Source organism: Hesperophylax consimilis, chromosome 26 (assembly GCF_061612785.1).
Source record: "Hesperophylax consimilis isolate HC1 chromosome 26, BYU_Hcon_1.0, whole genome shotgun sequence".
NCBI classification, from domain to species: Eukaryota; Metazoa; Arthropoda; class Insecta; order Trichoptera; family Limnephilidae; genus Hesperophylax; species Hesperophylax consimilis.
The window spans coordinates 1,911,746-1,932,921 of record NC_142861.1 but is presented as its reverse complement, the minus strand read 5'-3'; the positions used below and the strand labels follow the sequence as shown (position 1 = coordinate 1,932,921).

The window sequence follows — 21,176 nt, the reverse complement described above, 5'->3', positions numbered from 1 at the left end:
ACTCTCACATTTTCAAGGTATTGGGATTAAAGTGGGAGCCACGACATGATACATTTTCATTCGAAGTCTTATGCCTCGATCGCGAGTTTACTAAACGCACTATCCTCAGTGAAGTCGCTCGGGTTTTTGACCCTCTCGTTTTTCTATGCCCTTTGACGTTTTTCGCCAAATCTCTAGTACCAAAGTTGTGGGTTTTAAAGGTTGGGTGGGATGACACCCCCTCTGTTGACATTGTTCGTCAATGGGATCGTTATACTAAACAATTACCGCTCTTGAAGTCGTTCAAAATCCCTCGATGGGTGTCATTCCCTCACATGGAGTCATGTCAACTTCATGGCTTCTCAGATAGTTCGGAATTTGGATATGGCGCGGTAGTTTACTTGCGAATCATGGATGTTGACGATAAAGTCCAAATATATTTGGTTTGCGCCAAGTCTCGAGTCGCCCCCACAAAAAAGATTTCATTGCCTCGCCTTGAACTGTGTGCGGCAGTTCTTCTAGCAGATCTATTAAAATTCGTCAAAGATTTATACGTACCATTACTTCCGATCTCCAATACCTTTGCGTGGTCGGATTCAACCATCGTGCTCGCCTGGTTACGTTCTCTTTCGTGTCGCTGGAAGACTTTCGTGGCTAACCGTGTCAGTCACATTCAAGATGCTCTCGACAGGACTTCCTGGCATCACGTGTCATCTGGAGATAATCCAGCGGATGTCGCTTCTTGTGGTCAATCCCCAGCCGATCTGATCGATCACACGTTATGGTGGGCGGGGCCTTCGTGGCGGATCCAGTCATTCGATTCTTGGCCGTCTTTCGATGGCAATGTCGACGAAATTGAACTTCACTCTGAGGAACGAGTTCGATCGTTATTTGTCCAACAGGACGAAAATCTGGTGGACCTATTACTACTACTCGGTTACTGTCTTAGATTCATCTACAACCTACAGAATAAAGAATCTCGTCGTTTGTATCTTTCATTAAACCGTGCCGAAATTCACACTTCACTTTTGACAGTAGTTAAACGCACTCAACATGTACATTTTAATGATGATATCACGCGCTTGAAAGAGGGCAACCTTATGTCGAAACAAATGCGGAAGCTTAATCCCTTCATTGACGACCACGGTGTGCTCAGGGTGGGTGGCAGGTTATCTCGATCTGGGCTCGAATTCGAGTATAAACATCCTGCCCTACTTCCTCGCGAATCTAAGCTTACTTCTCTTGTGATAGACGCTCTACATCGCTCTACATTAACCAAATTATGTCCATTGCCTAGTCAATGTGACTAATCATCTTCGCTTCCGCGGCGCATTCTTTCTTATCATTTTCATTATTATTATTAATATATATTTTTTTTCTTTTTCTTCTCTCTTTTCACTATTTCTTCGTTCACGCAACGTTCCACAGCATTGCCCGTTTTGTTTCTAAATTTTCTTTAAAATACACGTTGTTGTATTTTGGTGGGCGGAATGTTCCGTAACGCCAATTGCTTTTGACAGGCCGTGTACTAACCAATCGTATCGTCAGAATTTGAACTGTATAGTTTAAATTTCGCACATGTCAGCTGGATCCACGGAGGCCGTGGGCCGAGCAGTCGCACAAAAACCGTTCGTCCCGTCATAACAACATTGCCGGTTCCTTATCGAAATAATTATCTTACGTATTTTTTATCGCAATTTAATCTAAAATAACGAGTGCTACCAACCACGCTAAACGTTCCAGTGCTGACAGATGATGCTCACTATGCAGATTTCACCATCTCCTCCCGGTAAGTTGATTGTGAATTAACGTTATGCATTGTGTTCTCGCATCGCCTGTCACAAGCTATATAATTAATTTATACTTTATCTGTGTGGAATAGCCCTGTAAAGGGCGGCTATTCCAACCCCTGTTCGTTTTTCGAACATTCTGTTTGTTACACAACAAAAAAAAAACAATATTGACTCTATTCAAATAAAAGCAACAACAATAAACCAGAAACTAACCTCCAAACTCCGGATTGAAAAGCAACATAATGGCCGCTGCACCACTAACTCATCTCAACAGATATTATGTAATAATTAAATTAAATATCTCCAAAGAGAATTGCAAATATTATCGACGTAAAATGACACTAGACTTTATCCTTCTCACTACATTTGGAAGCAATTGTGAGTCAGTAATGTGTTTTTTTATTTAACCCCTTGACAGAGAGTAACAAGAATAGAGATCGACATGATATTTTTTTTGATTTATCTTCAAACATTCACAGGCTTTGAATAATCTGACAATATTATTTGAAACTGTTGCTTATGCGATGATGGAGGACTTAGATAGCAGAGGAATTGAACCAAATCTGACGAATTAATAATGATAATAATAAAAACATTTATTTGACAATAGATTAATAATGATTGGATTATTTATATAGCGCCGTTTTCGTGAGAAAATCACCTCAAGGGAGATTGTTACATATTTACACATCTTATTTATTACATTGATGCTATTAACAAACGGGTCACTGTTCAGTTTTACAATCCTGATTTCTCCCGGGATGCGGCTGATCTTCAGCAGTGCCTTATTGCGTTTGTCCACCAGTTCAACTCCCCGGGCCTCAGCCATATTTTGAGAGACGGTCGGAGTATTCAATAAAATCCAAATAAATTAAACATATCCGAAAATTAATATAAAACTAATATGATAAAAAAAACACAATTTTATTAGAAAAATGTATTACAAACGTTACTGTCACCTCATTTTTTTTTCGTTTCATATAAGAATAATTAATAAAAAATTTACAAAGTTTCATAATCTTTTTCAAATTGCATTCGGAACCTTTGGTTTCGAAAATGTGCACAATTTAATTCTTCTATGGTTAACTTCTGTATTTAAATATATAGCATGGTGTTTTCTCTTTCTAACGCAGTTTATATCATATTTTTTACCACAACAACAAGGGAGATACAACGATTTCTATGAAACCATATGAGTTGTTCCCAAAAGCCAACAAATTAGCCTGAACAGATAAAATTGAACTTCAAACTGCATAAAATAACACAAAAATGCCCTTTTTGCTTTAGGAAAAATGATAAAATTATTATTCATAGTTAATCATATATCATCTCCTCAGAAGCAAAAAAAAAAATGTGAAAAAAATAATTTTGTGATTTTTATTTATTTATTTGTGACAATGTAATTAATGCATTTAGCGTTGAATGGGTTGAATACTAATAATTTCATAATTTTGTGTGGGCTTTACAATTATGGCAAAACAACATTCAAAACAGGTGCATCAGAGAACAGTTTCGCAACTACAAGAAACTGTGTGGGAATTGTAAAACTGTGAATCATTACCATTATGTATGTACATTAGAAAATGGGTCTTACAGGATAAAGATGAATTGTAAACTCAAAAGATAATTTATAGCTTGCGATCATTTTAACCACTTTCTCGTTTATTTCTTGATCTCAAAAACAGTAAAAATGCAGAAATCAAACTTCAAACAGCTCTACTGCAAAACTACATATTTGTACATCCGACATTATTCTTCCAACCGTCGACATGTATGTGGCTATGTCTTTTGGTTCTACTGTATGTCTCCCCAGGGATCTGAGCCTAGTTCCCACCAGGGCAGGACATTGGCAACATAAGTGAATTGGAGTCTCTTCATCCTCTTCACATTTCGTGCATCTATTGGTGTTTTCCACTCCCAATATCTGCATGTGTCTCCTGAGATGACAGTGTCCCGTTAGTAGTCCTACCAGTTCCCTCAGCGTGTTCTGTCCATATCGAGTAGTTTCTTGGTTCGTCTAGGGTCTGGTCCTTTTATGAGTACTTTGGATGTCGACATGTTTATTTCTAGTACTAAAATTAGAAAGCGTACTTCAAACCAGTTTTTAGTTTTCGGAAACTTTCAGAAATACATACTCTATTTATTTGGATTTTTTTGCAAAGTGGACATATTCTGACCCTTTGACAGAATATGCCAGTGGCCTCAGGGTCAAGGTTCTGTGGGTCCCAAAGTCTACAATGGGCTGAACTTGTGAAAAGAATGCAGGATGATAGGAGAAATTTAGAACAAATGGGTAACCAGGTGGTAACAACCTCGAAGCACCAGTTTGTTGTAACTCCGGGTTTGTCTCACAAGTCTTTGAATAAAACTCCTGGGTCAACAAAACACTTTGGACTGTATTGTGATGGATAACAATGAGCTCTGATGGCTTATTTAGCAAGCGACAGGAATTATTATGAGCCAATTATTGTTTTTGATGTTTCCATAATCTCGTTTAAATAATATTCTTCACTAACTGATTTTTTCAAAATATTGATATCTAAATCACAATTGTCTTGGAAAAAATTTATTTGTTCTTGCTACACATTAATTATTGAATTAACGTTATGAAAACACTCGACAGAACACTTAACACTCTTTATCGAAGAATCTTCGCTTTCAGATAAAGGTAGTATTGAAACAATGTCCGCGAGGATAATATCAATGTGAAACATTTCAGTCTAAAGCTTGCAGAATGAATGTCCTTATCTGGTGCATACACATGGGACAAATCCTTATTGTCTTAACCTCAAATATGACATAAACCTTCAATTGAGGATGCTGTCTCAAGGATGACTCAGGCCTTCATTTGAGGATGCTGTCTCAAGGATGACATAGGCCTTCATTTGAGGATGCTGTCTCGAGGATGATGTAGGCTTTCATTTGAGGATGCTGTCTCAAGGATGTCATAGGCCTTCATTTGAGGATGCTGTCTCAAGGATGTCATAGACCTTCATTTGAGGATGCTGTCGCAAGGATGACATAGGCCTTCATTTGAGGACGCTGTCTCAAAGATGACATAGGCCTTCATTTGAGGACGCTGTCTCAAAGATGACATAGGACTTCATTTGAGGATGCTGTCGCAAGGATGACATAGGCCTTCATTTGAGTATGCTGTCTCAAGGATGACAGAGGCCTTCATTTGAGTATGCTGTCTCAAGGATGACATAGGCCTTCATTTGAGGATGCTGTCTCAAGGATGTCATAGGCCTTCATTTGAGTATGCTGTCTCAAGGATGACAGAGGCCTTCATTTGAGTATGCTGTCTCAAGGATGACATAGGCCTTCATTTGAGAATGCTGTCGCAAGGATGACATAGGCCTTCATTTAAGGATGCTGTCTCAAGGATCTTTTTGAGGAGAGGAACGAGCGAACGTGGGTCTTGAAGAAACAAGGAGGGGGACGGAAGAAACACAGAGACCGGCAAATCGTTCCACAGCCAACCTATTGAACTCGAGAACGAATCATAGAAACGACCCATTCTGATGTGACAAATGTTGGTCGCGCGTTTGGCGTGTTTTGAATCAATAACGCTAATTCCCCCGAGGCATTTTCTATTGAAAAAAACAAGGACAGCAGTCCCACCTAATAATGCACATGCTCTAAAGAGTGATGCTCACCAATTTTGACGCCAAAGTAGTCCTTGATGTAATCCAGAGGCTGATATCGGAAACACTTGGTGATGGAGGCCCACTCGGTGTACAGGAGATGTCTGGTGGAACCAGAGGTCTTGAGATCGCCCTGCAATAAAAAACACATTATTAGGTTATTTTGTCTTCTTATTCCATTCACTTTCGCATCGCATATTATCCCCAAATGCCTTTCTTCTTTCATCTGCTCTATATGCTCAAACCATCATAAGCGTACCTTTCTTAATCTTATCTATTCTACTTACATGAGCTTTGCATTCATTTTAGATGCCCACATTTTTACGGTCATACATGGTTTTATCACACACAGACGCGTTGCCCGGGTTATACACTGTTTCTGCTATCGTGGTACGAGAACACGCCGTCAGATGGAATGCAGGAAAACACTTCTTCTTTTTGACATATAAATTTATTAATTCACAATATATTTGCAGAGGATCTTATTTTCCTCTGCTAAAACTTAAACTGAAAGAAATAAAGGTCTAGTTTCCTCTATTCTTCAGTTTTCCCTAGGTTTACATAAACCTAGTAATTATCTCACGACTGACTGCCTAGGTACGTCTGTACCTACCAGTTATAGCAACACTCTAATACTGTCCTTTTTCTGGGAGGTATCTGTATTTAAACTAAATTCTGAAGGACATTTTACCAAAATAAAGATGTTCCTCCCGCTCGTTGGCAAACAACATTCTTAACATAAAATAAAATGCACTTAACTATTCTTAATGATACAAACGTGACTTAAACAATACAAATATTTTAAAGGAATTATTTTAAGGGAGATGAAACTTTATTTGGGGTTTTTATTACTATGGGACAGGGGTGGGAAAGGTATTGGCAAATATTTTTAGGCATAATGGTTTAACTAGGGTGATCATAAAATATAAAGCGAACAGCCCTATTTGAAAGCTGCCGCTGCTTGAAGTAAAATGTCACTAATTCTTAAATCATAAATGATACACAAACAAGACAATATCTTTATAAAAATACCAGGCCAATGAATTGTTTTATTGTAGGGTCGAATGTGCAAATGTGGGAAACTGCACTAACTTTAAAAATACGAACTGTGGGAACTGGCTTGAAGGCTAAATTTTATTGAGCAATATGTAATAGTCGCATTCTGGAAGATACATACACAGTTTATCCAAATCAGATGTTCGAAATGTCAAGCGTGCAAAATTTCATCAATAATTATTAAAATTCTACTTTAAGGAGTGGGAAAGTGGGTGTGGGATGGATTTTAGAATTCTCATGTAGACCACTATCTTCCCTGTTTTGAAGGTTAAGTGTGCAAAATTTCATCAATCTCGGAATAAAACTGTAGATTTGTTTAACCTCTTAAGGACCACCCCCAAGTATACTCGGGCGTCCAGAATTCGGAATTCATACTAAAGAAAATTTTGAATTATTTTTTCACACTATGCACCACAAAATCAATATTCAGTCCCATTTTGGGCCCGAAATGGCTTTTATATGAGGATATATATTTTTAGTAAATAAAATTCATTGATAAAAAAAAGGTGTTTTAAAAAAAAGAGATTTCCTTTTTTAATTTTTAAATGATTACTGAAGGGGTTAAAAAACAAACTTACTAATAAACGTGTTTTAAATTTTAATTTTACAGAACTGATAAAAATAATCATTAATGTATGGTTAATGGTTGTTCATCAGTTGTGTAAAATTAAAAACACGTTTATTAGTAAGGGGCTAAAACTGGACATCACAAGGCTTTCAAAGAAGCAAAATAAAATAAAACACCCGTAAGTAGAAAAGTGCCAATGTAATCTTACATCATGCAGAGGGTATGCATCGGTATAGACCCCTTCTGCTATAAGCCGCTCCACTCCAAAGGCAAAGTCGTCCGTCCGGTCAACGGAGAAGCGCTGTCGGTCCAGCACAAACTGAACGATACGGGAACAGATGGCTCCAGACCAGAACCTCGGCGCTTGGAAGTCGAAGCTACAAGACACAAAAATAATTATTAATTAATTAAAGTTTTATTTTATGTGACAAGACAAAGACAATACAATATATCAATGCCGATTAACCTTACCCGGCTGTTGCATATATGTGATTGGCAGTTCACATCATTTGCAGATGTCGTATATGCATTGGCTTGCCGTTTATACAGGCACATAAGCACAGCCTACCCTACCTTATCCGCATAAAAAAACAAATAATATTCATTAAATTACTGCACAAAATCAACCTACGCTTTCAAAAATAAGCACGTTGTACCGACTGCACTGCCGTAGGGAATCAAAGGCAGGAACTAAGAACGCAAAGTGACACATATGATAATATTGAAATGTTGTCTTTTGTCGAAGTTTGCGATGCTCATTCACGGGTTGATTTGTTTGTGATAAGCGAGCCACAGAAAGCTGCGCACGGCTATGTTTCACTCGTGGCTTTAGCTTCGTTCAATATGAGCTGCCATACATATCAACACATAGCGCGCTACGTGCACGTTACGCATGCCGCGTGATGGGATAGATTGCATTGAAAGGTTTGTAATTTAGATGAAATAAACGTAAAGCGATGCTTACAGGTATTCCTTGTCCCGAGAGTAGATGGCCGTGAAGCGATGACTCTTCTCCGGGAACACTCGAGTGTCCACCTTCACCTCTTTGACGAGGCGGTCCCAGCAGCCGTGCACATTGTCCAGCAGAGAGTTGGTCTTAGTGTGCACCTTTCTCAATCCTGGAAGCTGGAATCAAACATACTTTAATATTGGATATGCAAGTTTTGACAGCTATTTACTGTACTACATAAATTATAATTATATTAGGGATAATCTGAATTGTTGACAGATCAGTTACGATTTTTAAAATTACAATTAAAAATAATATTGTTTCGCAGAAATTTACGCGTGTAACAAAGTCACAAAATGGCCAAAAAATTCAGAACAAATTTTTTTTGACAGTTGAAAGGTTCCCTGTTAAATGCCCATTTCAGCTTTTGAACAAATTGTGTTCAGCAGAAAAGGACAAATATAAAATTGTTAAGCTTTTCCGCTTATTATAATTTGATAAAAAGCTGAAACGCACCTAAAATAGGCATTTAATGTGGACCTTTCAAATGTCAAAAAATGGTGTTGCCATTTGTTGACAACTTTACATTTGAATTTCTATGAAAAAACTGGGCTGTTATTTATCATAGGTAGGTACAGCAATGTTTGGATTAAAATGGGCAACAATTTGAACACGAGTACAATTCTTTTTACATCTAACTTCTTTAATTTGTACTCCAACAGGACCAGGCGTTCATATTTTATAAAAGTATTTTTATCTTTTTTTATATCATGCGGAAATACGTAATTTTTTTTACGTTAGAAAGAGAAATTATTTTTTCTAGTTCGCCTCAAATATTTATACTGGAATTCATTAATAAAATCCTAAAAATGGCCAAAATTAATAATTCATATTTCGCGTCGCTATCGTAACAATCGATTTAACTTTAAAAATTATTTCTCATTTTTTATTACATGAACGAGATAAAAGTGAAGATATAGTTTTCTTACAAATTCCCCAAATAAAACAAACGTGTTTTCGAAATATCAAGTTCTCTTAATTTTTCTATGATTGGGGTAAAAATTTAAGTAAAAATGTGGTTAGCGTTTTTGGCAACATTTTTCATGTTTGATATTAAAATTTTATTATTTAGAAATAGAAATGTTTATTATAAATGCTTACACCGGAAAGGTAATTTTATCTAGATTCTACAACAGTATTTGTTTTTACGGAAAATTAAAAATTAAGATGTATATAGCGCATTTGATATACACAGAAAACATTACAAAGGTGATGAAAGTACTGAAGGGTTAATCTGTAATGGTAACCGGATAAATCATCACAATGATAATTCATCACATCTTTAAAAAAATATATAAAGTCATGGGAAGTGATGAAATAAAAACTTTTTTAACTGGGTTATGTAGGTTAGGTTAGGTTAGGTTAAAATAAAAAAATTTTCATCGTTTCTGATGACTTTATATCACTTTTTAAAAGTGTGTTGAATTGTCACTGTGTTGAGTTATCATGGAACCATCTGTAATGCATTTAAATATGTACTGTTTTTTAATCACGCAAAGTGTGAATACATTTTTTTGGAACACCCTGTATAATTTGAAGCCAAAAATAAACCATATACAATATAATTTATGTACTTTGTAAATAGCCAAACAATTTTTTGCATACAACTCAAGCTAAAGTCAAAATATCTGATGCTTCAATTATTAAAGATTTCCAGGCAAATTTGTTCGGTTTTGAGAACAAACAGATATTACACGTAGAGTCAATGTGTTCGATTTTCGAAATGGCTTAGGTCTCAAATATATTGTTGCGTCTCCCTTACTGTCATAGTGAGAAATATGTTCTAAACGGTGTTAGAAAGAGAAAACACCATGTTTTATATTCAAATCTAGAAGTTAACCATAGAAAAATTATGAAAATTTTCGTGAATTTATAATTAATTATTTTTAAATAATATAAAAACAAAAAAGTGTGGTGACAACATTGTTAATATGTAATACATTATTGTAATAAAATGTTGTGTTTATCTTTTTTTTCGTTTTCAACGATTTTAGTTACAAAAAACGTAAGGTGAGCAGCCATTTTTAAAACTTTTTATGTTTGCATTCAAAATTTTAATATTTCAAAAATGATATGTTTATTTCTGATAATAAAATTGCAAAGCGTGTTTCATCACTTTTCAAAAACAGTTTTTAGTTTTCGGATACATTCAGAAATATTACATTTATTTGGATTTTATTGCAAAGCGGAAATATTCCGACCGTCAGACAGAATATCGGAGGCCTGAGAATTAAATTAAAAAAATTGTCATTTTTAAAAAAACATCGTTATAAAAGCAGAGAAAAATCTTTACCAGATAAAATATACATGTATTATTATAGCCTACAGGTAAATCAACAAAGTCAATACACATAGACAAAGATCATAAAGATCCGTTAGTAAAAAAAACCACCACCGTATTATTAATTATGAAAGCTCACACGGTCATTCCATGCACGATCATCCACAATACCTTTTGTGAGAGGAACAGAGTTGCGTTCAGCAGTGCGCTATTCCTTGAATTCTTCTCTATCCTACACAGTTCCTGAGATGGGAGATAACAGTGAGTGAAGGAGATGAACTTCATGTGAAATGGTTGCTTATGAGGTATAAGTTCATAGATATTTACAATAATAGACACAGTACAAGAATAATGCAATTGAACAACAATTTATATGGCATGCAATGTTACCATATGTAGATACCTAAGTATTTTATAAGTCCATTTCGGGAAATGATGCAGATTACTGAAAAAAGGTGCCTAAAGTTAGGTTATGTCGGCACAATCGAAATTTTCATTTCAAAAACATTTTATTAATTATTATTGATGTTTTGAATTAATCACAATGGACAATGTCGATAAGAGAATGTAAAAGATTCAATTCTCCGCCACGGTCTTACGCATAGAACGGCACAACCTAGATGCGCCATTATTTCATAAAATTTTTGAGAAATGCATGTGTGAATGCCACCAAAAGTTGATAGAATGGATTATCAACGACAACGAGTCTATCTGTCGAGTTTCAGCTCGATCGCATGTCGGGAAGTGGGTTAATTTCCACTTCCAAGATTTCACTTCATTCACAAAAACAAAACTGAAATTCAAATATCCAGGGTTTTCCAATAAGAGGTGTCATTTTGATATTCAATCGTAAAAGATCAATACCATCCAATTCCGGCCATAAAAAATCATTAATCATCTCTCGATAGCGCAATCCATTCACTGTAACTGTTGCTCCAGCCTCATTTTCGAAAAAGTAAGGTCCAATGACTCCGCCGGACCATAAACTGCACCAAACAGTCACACGTTGAGGATAGAGGGGCTTTTCAACAATAACTCTTGGGTTTTCCGAGCCCCAGATGCGACAATTTTGCTTGTTGACGAAGCCACCGAGGTGGAACTGGGCCTCATCACTCAAGATGATTTGCATTTGATTCACTCAAGTGAATTTTAATAATTTCAATGCGTTGTTGAAGCGTGTATTGTTCCATTTTTATTAATGGCATAGTTTCTACTTGTCAAATGTCAAAAAATGACAGCTTCAAAAGTAACATCTACCGAAATAGCGGGCTATTCAAAATAACACCTCTTATTGGAAAACCCTGTATATAGATACGACATTAACCCGTTAGATCTTTTGTGTCCTTTTGTATTTTGGCACAAGCTGATACGGACTCATAAAAATCGTTCTCCTTTTTTATTACCGTAAGATATAAGCAGTGTTAGAAAGTTGAAAAACTACGCTTTGTATACGCATTTAAAAAATTTACCACATAATTAAAACATATTCCAAAAAGTCATCGACCGGCATTACTTTCAAATCATGAAAAATTTGTAAAAGTTTATGAATTATTTTTAAATGAAACAAAAAAAAATTAAATGACGATAATCTTTGTAATACGTTAATGTAATTTAATATGTTTTTTAGTTTCGTATAAAATGGCATTTTTACAGTTTACAAGAAAAAAAACGATCGGTAAGCGACAAAACATTTGTAAAAAAAATTCCTCTATTTTTTCAAATCAAAATTTATTATTGTCAATTGCACAATATGTCCGTTTGTAATATTATAATCTGAAAGACGACAAAAACTCAAAAGACCCAAGGGGTAAGCGTCCAAAGTGGTTCCCGTCAAGTGTCCATAGGTCGCACAACTTGAATTTATTCCACTGCCGGCAGATTATCGTGTATACGAATTCCAAGCAAATAACCGAATAAAAATTCGACTTGCGTACTAAGATATTCCAAGAACAACACCGGAAAGTTTGGTTTGCATGCAACGGCCACTGCAGGGCAGCATACTCGCACAATTCCAAGAAGTATGCGATATATGAATCCAAAAATCTTTAACCCATAACACTTTTTGCTTGGTACGAAGGAAAGTTGTGTGTTGTCACCCAAAAACAGTAGTTTCTTCTTGACTAATCTAATATTCTTTTAAAAAATTACATACTATAAAATAATGCCATGTTTCCATGAGATATGTTTGCTTTTTAGGGACAAATTTTTGAGGTAAGGTTGTTTTGTCATTTTAATACAACTTTGGATTTCGGTTTATTTTAAATAGACAGGTGACAACACACTTTTCTCTCCGGCACCTTTGATAATGAAAAGAAATATGCACTTACCTCTTTCATTGGCATGCGCAGCTTCAATATCTCGCTGTATCTCTTCAAAACACTATGCGGTGCGTGAATCTATTGGAACAAAATAATAAAACAATTATTTGATGGGTAAAAAATTTCAAAACTTAGTTGGACAAGTTTTTATTTTTTCAATGTTTCTGGCTTTCACCCGTCAAGGGTGTTCTAAGTCATCATTCAAATATGGAGAGAGGGAAGGTGAATTTATATATTAATTAGCTGACGTGTACCTGGCGTAGCTGAGGGTTATCCTTAGGAGATAGACAAATACCATGGTTGACTTTTCTGTAGGTTTTTTCAAGATATACAATTCCGTAGTACATTATTTTGATGTATCTCATAAGGTTTAGCCAGCGTTAACAATGTAAGCGCTTGAAAATATTTTTTTACAACTGGATTACAAAACATCGACTTTTCTCTACTTTCTATAAATATAATATACAAGTATTATATATATAAACATTCCGGAAGAAATTTTCTAAATGATCTTTATATGATGGGTGAAAACCCTATAAAAATTCGTTGCGTAGTTTAGAAGAACTCGGCGCACAAACAGACAGACGCGGATAGCGACTTTGTTATATACTATTTAGAGATTTTGTTTAAATTTGCAAATTTCAAAAGCGCATATATAGAAGATTGGAGTTGAGTTTAGACTTAGAAGAGATGAGATGTTAAATGGATGGGAGGGAATTTTAGATAAGGCTTGATAGAAGAGAAGATATTAGTTTAGATAGAGACAACCGAATAATATGTGATCTAAAGTTCCCACTTCTAGACCACAGAATGCACAATCTCGTAGAACAGAATCCAAATGTCCAAATCTCATTTGAAAAAGTGAGTATCTTTTTTTTGTATAAATGGGGAATTGTTTAAACCACGGTTTTGATGGGATAGCCCTTTCTATCGAGACATGGCAGGCTCCCTTGGATTGACTAGAAATGTGCCAATACTCTGCAGAAACATTTCGGGATCTATATTAACTGTCAGATAGGGGAATGCGGTTTACAAGGGTAACAATAGGATTGGACATTTCGCCACTGATCCTCAATATTGTTACCCACAATGCTAAAATAACCAGGAATCCAAATCAGAGTTACGATTTTTCCAGAGCTTTGAATGATGGCTGTCAGAATACTTTTTACAATTCTAAAGTTAGTGGTATCCCAGGTTAAGTGATATGGATAGGTCGTACGGCACAGCATTCAGGCCCCGACATGACTGCCAGATCAACATTAGTGTTTCTAGAGATCTGACATAACCTATAAATACCTTGACGAAGTTGAGCTGCCCGTGAGCCGGCTCCCTCTCGATGTGCAGTCCCTCCTGGCGCAGGCCCCGCTCGAACACGTCGCGCCGCACCCCGTCCACTCGCTGGCACGACTTGGGGTCCGACTGCCAAACGAGCACAAAGTCCACAGAGCGAAGGCCGTCGCGAAAGAAGAGAGATGGGTTTCGCGCTGCCGAGGGTTGCGACACTGAACTATGTAGAAACAAAAAGATAATGACGATTGTGTACAAAGTTGTGTGAAATAAAATAGATCGTTTGTCCATGGCCTGCCCATATATGTCGCTTACTCTGGGCTGATAAAAATGGAATTAAAGCGTTTTTAAGATCATATTTATCGACCCCCAACTTAATTATGTCACTATCTATTAACCATAGTTATAAGCCACTAGTAGTAAATCGAAATCAATCTATAGAAATGAACCAATCATTATTATAAAAAATTTCATCTGAATATTTACAAAAATAAATTCTTACTTCTGATGAGTCATCTCAATGTTGACCTGACTCCTCCGAGAGAAGGCGGGAGTGTTCTCGGGCTCGGCGAGCATGGCGGAGCACGGGATCTCGTCCGCCAGTCGGGTAGAGGCCACACTCTCATTGTCTCTGAAATAACACACCATAGATAACATCAATTACATAAAATAATATAAATCTGCAGGAGGCCATACTGTCATTTTCTCTGTAATAACACACCATAGACAACTAAATCAATCCATAAAGTTACGTCAATCAGGAGGAGGCTAGACTCATTGTCTCTGGAATAACACACCATAGACGATATCAGTCATATTAAAGTATAGAAGATCTTCAGTCTCTCGTGTCTAGGATGAACGAAGTATGTATGAAAAATGAGTCTAAAGTTATTGGGTTTGAAAGACAGAGTACGAAAACAGTGTGCAATATAGTTATGAAAGACGAATACTTGGAGCAGGTGGATGAGTTTGCGTATTTGTAAAGTATGTTTACGAGAGATGTAAAGTCTGATAGAGATATTGAAAGAAGGGTAAACGCAGGAATCTCCATTAATGGAGAACTGAACGTGGTTGACGTTAACAAAAAATTGTCCAAAGAAAGGAACTAGCAGTCCACAATGGAGTGCTAAAACCTACCCTGATGTATGGCAGTGAGATTTGGAACTGGCAGAGGAAGGATGAAAATAGACTGAATGCTATAGTAATGAGATCCCTGAGGCATATCTGCGGTAAAACCATGTACGACCATATTACAAATGTGGAGATGCGGAAAGAATGTAATGCTGATAAGGGTAATGAATAAGATTGGGAAAGGGACGCTTTGATAGTATGAACATGTGATGCAGATGAACGAAGAACGAAAGTAAATGGTAGAAGAACTTTAACATATACTTAAACGACATAGGCTCATGTTTCCAACACTCAAAATTTTTAATGTTTGCAGATGATATGAAAATTTATAAAACGGTCATCTCTCTATCGGACTGTAGAGAGCTACAAAGTGACTTAGACAGGCTCTGCAACTATTGCACAGCTAATTATTTGGACCTCAATGTTTCAAAATGCCACACCATGTCCTTCACCAGAAACAAGCATATAATTAACTTTCCCTATTCACTCCGCGATGAACCCGTGATCTCAAAAAGCGAATGTAAGGACCTTGGAGTCTACGTAGACAGTAAACTTATATTTAATACGCACATTTCTTCAATCACTGCTAGATCTTACAAAATGTTAGGTTTCATACTGCGTCTGAGTAAATTATTTAAAAATCCACGCACGCTAGTAATGCTTTATTCTTTACTATTCAGAAGTACACTGGAATATGCATCGCCTGTCTGGAATCCCAAATACACTTACTATGTCAATAATATAGAGCGCATACAAAATAAATTTATTAAGGGCCTTCCTTACTAGCGATCTCAATCGTTGTATGAAGAATCATGAATTGTCAGATTCAAACGACAATCTAAGTTATTAATCGTCAAAATATCGATAATGTAGCTACGCTAGGCTATCATAAATACATTTTTCTGTCGAGATATATGTTTTTACTAACAATTTATTTTCGTTAAATACTATACACGGTGTCCGGAAACTCGTAGTACAAGCGGGAAACTGGAGAATCTACACCACATGGGAAACCCAAAAAAACATAAAGTTTTTTGATTTGAGCATTTTCAAAAAAAAAAAAAAAAACCAAAAAAAAATATTTTTCGGCTATTTTAGGGTTAAAGTTTTTTCTGGTGTTTAGGGTTGAATAACAGATGTTTTAACCCTGCAGAGCAGAAATATTTTATGATTACACCGGGTTAAATGAAGGGTGATTTCAAAATAATGCTTCAAATCCGAGTTTCTTCATTTGTTTTACTTTCAAATAGTTTTAATTAGTTGGGTACTTTGATCTTCAGTAATAATTTATAAGAATTTGATTAAAAAAAAAAAAAATATCAACTTCAAACTCGATTTACTCGATAACGAAAGCTCAAATAAAAAAAAATATACTACAAAATCGACTCCAAATGTGATGTAGATTCACCAGTTTCCCGCTTGTACTACGAGTTTCCGGACACCCTGTATAATGAACATCGAAGAATTCTCCTACTCATTCGGCTCTATGAGGTGGCCGTGAATGCACGCTTTCTACGGTCCGTCGTGTCAATATTTTTTCAAAGTTCGAAATTCCGCGTAATTATTACACTTCCATGAGACGTTTCAACAATATTCCACTCTATGCGTTGCGCGTAGGGACTATAATAGTGTGTCGCCTTTTTTTATGTTTCATCTGTGCGTTTCCGTCGAAGCTGTGTAGTGTCAAATAGTATTATTAAGAATCAATTTATTGTTAACATTTTTTTGGGTTTCTAGGTAATAAACAATTTAATATTATTAAGAATTAATTTATTGTTAACTTTTTTTCGGGTTTCTAATAAATATAGTAATAAACAATTTGATGTTTTTAAAATATAAAAGTATATAAAATATTCCAGCACTTACAATAAAATAAAAGAAGCACATCGTATAAAAATGTTTCAGTCGAAAAGATCGAATGCCGAAATCACTTACTTCGAAATTATTGCAAAAAACTTAAATCACTGTTAGAAGTATCCCTTAGCATTGAGGAAGATTGTGTCAAGCCGTATTTTACGCCTGAGAACGGCTGTACGTTGTGCAATAACGTACCGGAAGACTTTGAATTAGGAAAAATAAAACAGTTTTATTTGGATATATTGAATGGTCCAAAACATGTATTTGGAGACCACTCACTATGCAAGGAACGGGCATACTTTTGCAAACGGGATACTGGCGACACTAATTACGTACCCAATATGACTTCGAGCTTGATAATGTCAAGAAACGCTTTTACAATTTTTGCATGCTACCCGAATTAATTGATCCTCGACACAATCGCTGCATGCCTATTAGAAATCCTGAGTATTTAGAAAAGTGCATAATAGCGAAAAGAAACAAAGTAAAATTGGTTTCAGCTTTTTAGTAAAATTGGTTTCTTCGACTACCATAATACGGGCGTGTGTCTAGTGTGGTAGTCGAAAAGCATGTAAAAACTGTACACATTAATATTTCATGAATAAAGAAAAAAAAAAAAAAAAAAAAAAAGCTAAAACCAAAACATGTAAAAAGGAATTGTTTCGAAGAAATCAATAACATTTTATTTCATTGAAGTGTCTTCAGAAGAAATTTCATTTATATTCCTAATGTATGTAGTCCACATTTTTAGAAATAGGGAAAAGGAGGGTTGGAAAGTTCCTGGCTATTCAGATCTAGTCACTAAACAACTAAAGAAACAAACTACCTTAAAAAAATGAAAATTAATAGTATTATTACTTCAATAGAAGAGAGTCCAAATATAATTACTAATCATATAAATTACTTCTTCAGTGACATTGGTCCAAGCTTCGCTAGTAATTTGTGCAGTGCTAATAAAACTATTGAGATGTGTCTGGTGAATGATTTTAAATCTGAACTTCACGTTACAGGGGACAATTTTTATTTTAAACCAACTAGCATTTCTGAAGTCACAAATGTGATAAATGATTTAAAAATGTCTTTCTCATGCGGTATTGATTCTTTAAGTGTTATGGTGTATAAAATGCATGTATCCGAATTAGCTTGTCACATATCTCACCTTGTAAATACAGGAGTTTTCCAATAAGAGGTGTAATTTTGATATTTAATCGTAAAATATCAATGGTTTCGTTGCTTGTGTGGCACGTAGCGCCGTCTTGTTGAAAGTAAACGTTGTCCAGATTAATACCATCCGATTCCGGCCATAAAACATCATTCATTTTTTTTCAGTAGCGCAGTCCATTCACTGTTGTCCATTCTGTTGCTCCAGCCTCATTTTCAAAAAAGTAAGGTCCAATGACTCCGCCGGACCATAAACCGCACCAAACAGTCACACGTTGAGTGTAAAGAGGCTTTTTAACAATAACTCTTGGGTTTTTCGAGCCTCAGATGCGACGATTTTGCGTGTTGACGAAGCCACCGAGGTGGAAATGGGCCTCATCACTCAAAATGATTTGCATTTGATTCACTCAAGTGAATTTTAATAAGTTCAATGCGTTGTTGAAGCGTGTATCGTTCCATTTTATTAATGGCGTTGTTTCTACTTGTCAAATGTAAAAAAATGACAGCTTCAAAAGTAACATCTACCGAAATAGCGGGCTATTCAAAATAACACCTCTTATTGGAAAACACTGTATTAGCTTCGAGAGTGGGATGTTCCCTTCTCATTGTAAGAAAGCTAAAGTAATTCCCCTTTTTAAATATGGAGATCGTCTAGATGTTAATAATTACAGACCTATATTCTTACTCAATACTCTTTCAAAAGTAATAGAGAGATTAGCTATGTCGAGATTGGTATCATTCTTAGAAACATATAATATACTCTCTAGCAATCAGTTTGGTTTCAGAGAGAATACAGGAACAAGTGATGTAGTGTTGAGGGTATTGTCCAAAGTCAAAGTCAAACATGAATACAATGTCCTGAAGGAGCTTGCAGAACTAGAAAGCATTACCATAGAAAAGTGTGGTCTTTTCATACATGAAGAGTATCCGTATATGGGTGCGACACCAGATGGAATTTCTTCTGAATACACCTTGATTGAAATTAAATGTCCTTTCGCAGCACGCAGCATGCTCATATAAGAAGCAGTAAAATCCAAAAAAATTATGTTAGCAAAAATGGAGAAATTCTGGTAAATACATCTCACGATTGGTTTCACCAGGTTCAGGGCCAATTACATGTAACAAAAAAAGCTATTTGTATGTTTGTTGTATGGACTGAACTCGGATAAAAATCGAAAAAATTTTACGGGATGACGAATTTCGGCAGACTAATATGGTTGAACAGCTGAATCGCTTTTACAATTTTTGCATGCTACCCGAATTAATTGATCCTGGACATAATCGCTGCATGCCTATTATAAATCCTGAGTAATTCAAAGTGCATAATACCGAAAAGAAGTAAAGTAAAATTGGTTTCAGTTAAAACCAAAACATGTAAGAATTTTTAAGAAGATCAATAACATTTTCATTGAAGTGTCCTGAAAAGAAATTTCATTTATATTCCTTATGTATGTGGTCTACATTTTTAGAGATAGGGAAGATGGGGGGTTGGAAAGTTCCAGGCTATTCAGATCTAGTCACTAAACATATCTACGCCGTTCTCAAGCAACTTTCAATCCTGAATTATGGTCTCTCACCAGGGTGATACTGAACGTATCTTCCACTTTTGAACGAGGTACAGATTCATTATATGTAACTATATAAAATTTATTTTAATTCTATAATATGACATACTTATATAAATTAAATTAAATTTGTTTTGTCCTCGTCGGCTTTTGAACCCGTGACCTCAAATTAAACTATACAATTTAGTATTAACAGTGCCCCGCCGCACTGCGAAACCAGGCTGGAACAAAGGGAAGCCTTTTGTAACTCTTTATAATTGTATTTATCAAAAAAAAAATCCAAATAAAAAGTTATATTAAATGTTGTTACTGAGAACCTCCTCCATGAATCAAGCTATTGTAATATTGCATTACATTCTAAAATATATTTTAACATAATTTTCATAATCACAATATCTTTAATTAATAATAATTTGTTTTGCTCTGTGCGTGTCTTGTATTGAATGGAACGCACCGGCCAGGTGCAGCGAGTTAGATATTCGAATTCGCGCTAGAAACATTTAGTAGCGAGGGCCGTTAAGTACCTAGGTTATAAATACAACAATAATTATATCTGCACTTTCCAATCCCTGAAATCCAGGCGAACGGTAGCTGATATGACATTTCTCCATAAAATAATACACAACGAAATAGACTGCTCAGAACTTCTATCCCAAATAAATTTTAACACACCATCTAAAAGAACTCGACACACCAACCTTTTTTACACAACTAGTAATAATACAAACGCTGCAGCCAATTCCCCTATTTCTCGCATCCTTCAAACATTCAACTCAATTCAAACAAGCACAAATACCGATATATTTTTTGATTCTCTCCCCCTATTTAAGAAAAACTTTTTTAGCACACTGAATTCGCCCACATAACACATACAACCACACACAGACACACATGCACACGTACACACACACAAACACTCACACACACCTCTCTCCTTCCCCAGAACACTAATTTAACTTAACTTAAAAATGTAACTTAACCATAAAATGTATAATATACCTCATATGCATATATGTCAGCGACATGTCATTGGTACCAATTATTGTACTAACTTTTATAACTTCGTAACTATTGTCATCTTTGTAATTATGTACTGTTTAAGTCGAGGACGCCCGAGAAAGACATGGCACAATCAAGCGCCATAGAATAACAGAGTTAGAATAACAAAAGAGAATGTATTAACGATTCGTATGTGCCCGCCACTATTCGACAGTGAAATAATTTATTCATAAACATTAATTAAAAATGTGAATTATTTTTATTTATTTGTTAAGAGTTTTAATTTTTTGAGTGCCTAGGTTTATTAAATACGCTCGTATTTTTGCGATACTGTATGTATGAGTGTTTCCTTTGCTAACAGTATTTGTCGCAACCTCTCTAGCGGCGAGCCAGACTGCACTCTTCACGCTAGCCTGGAACGGAGAGTTCTATTTGCACATCACTCCTTGTACACGCAGAAAACCCAAAGTGAACGAACGCCACGAACGATGAACGCCGAAGGCGCCAAAACACATGGCACATGAA

General features: G+C 35.7%; 1 protein-coding gene across 1 annotated transcript in view; it reads right to left on the bottom strand.

Moving 5' to 3' along the window:
* subdued (anoctamin 1) overlaps positions 1–21,176 on the bottom strand; it is a 68,747-nt gene that overhangs the window by 21,324 nt on the left and 26,247 nt on the right. Inside the window, exons 4-10 of the mRNA XM_089647290.1 lie at positions 14,441–14,569; positions 13,948–14,158; positions 12,661–12,729; positions 10,505–10,576; positions 8,008–8,168; positions 7,252–7,420; positions 5,432–5,552 (exon numbers count right to left, since the gene is read on the bottom strand). Coding sequence (XP_089503416.1) covers positions 5,432–5,552; positions 7,252–7,420; positions 8,008–8,168; positions 10,505–10,576; positions 12,661–12,729; positions 13,948–14,158; positions 14,441–14,569 — 932 coding nt within the window. The remainder of the gene's footprint in view (positions 1–5,431; positions 5,553–7,251; positions 7,421–8,007; positions 8,169–10,504; positions 10,577–12,660; positions 12,730–13,947; positions 14,159–14,440; positions 14,570–21,176) is intronic.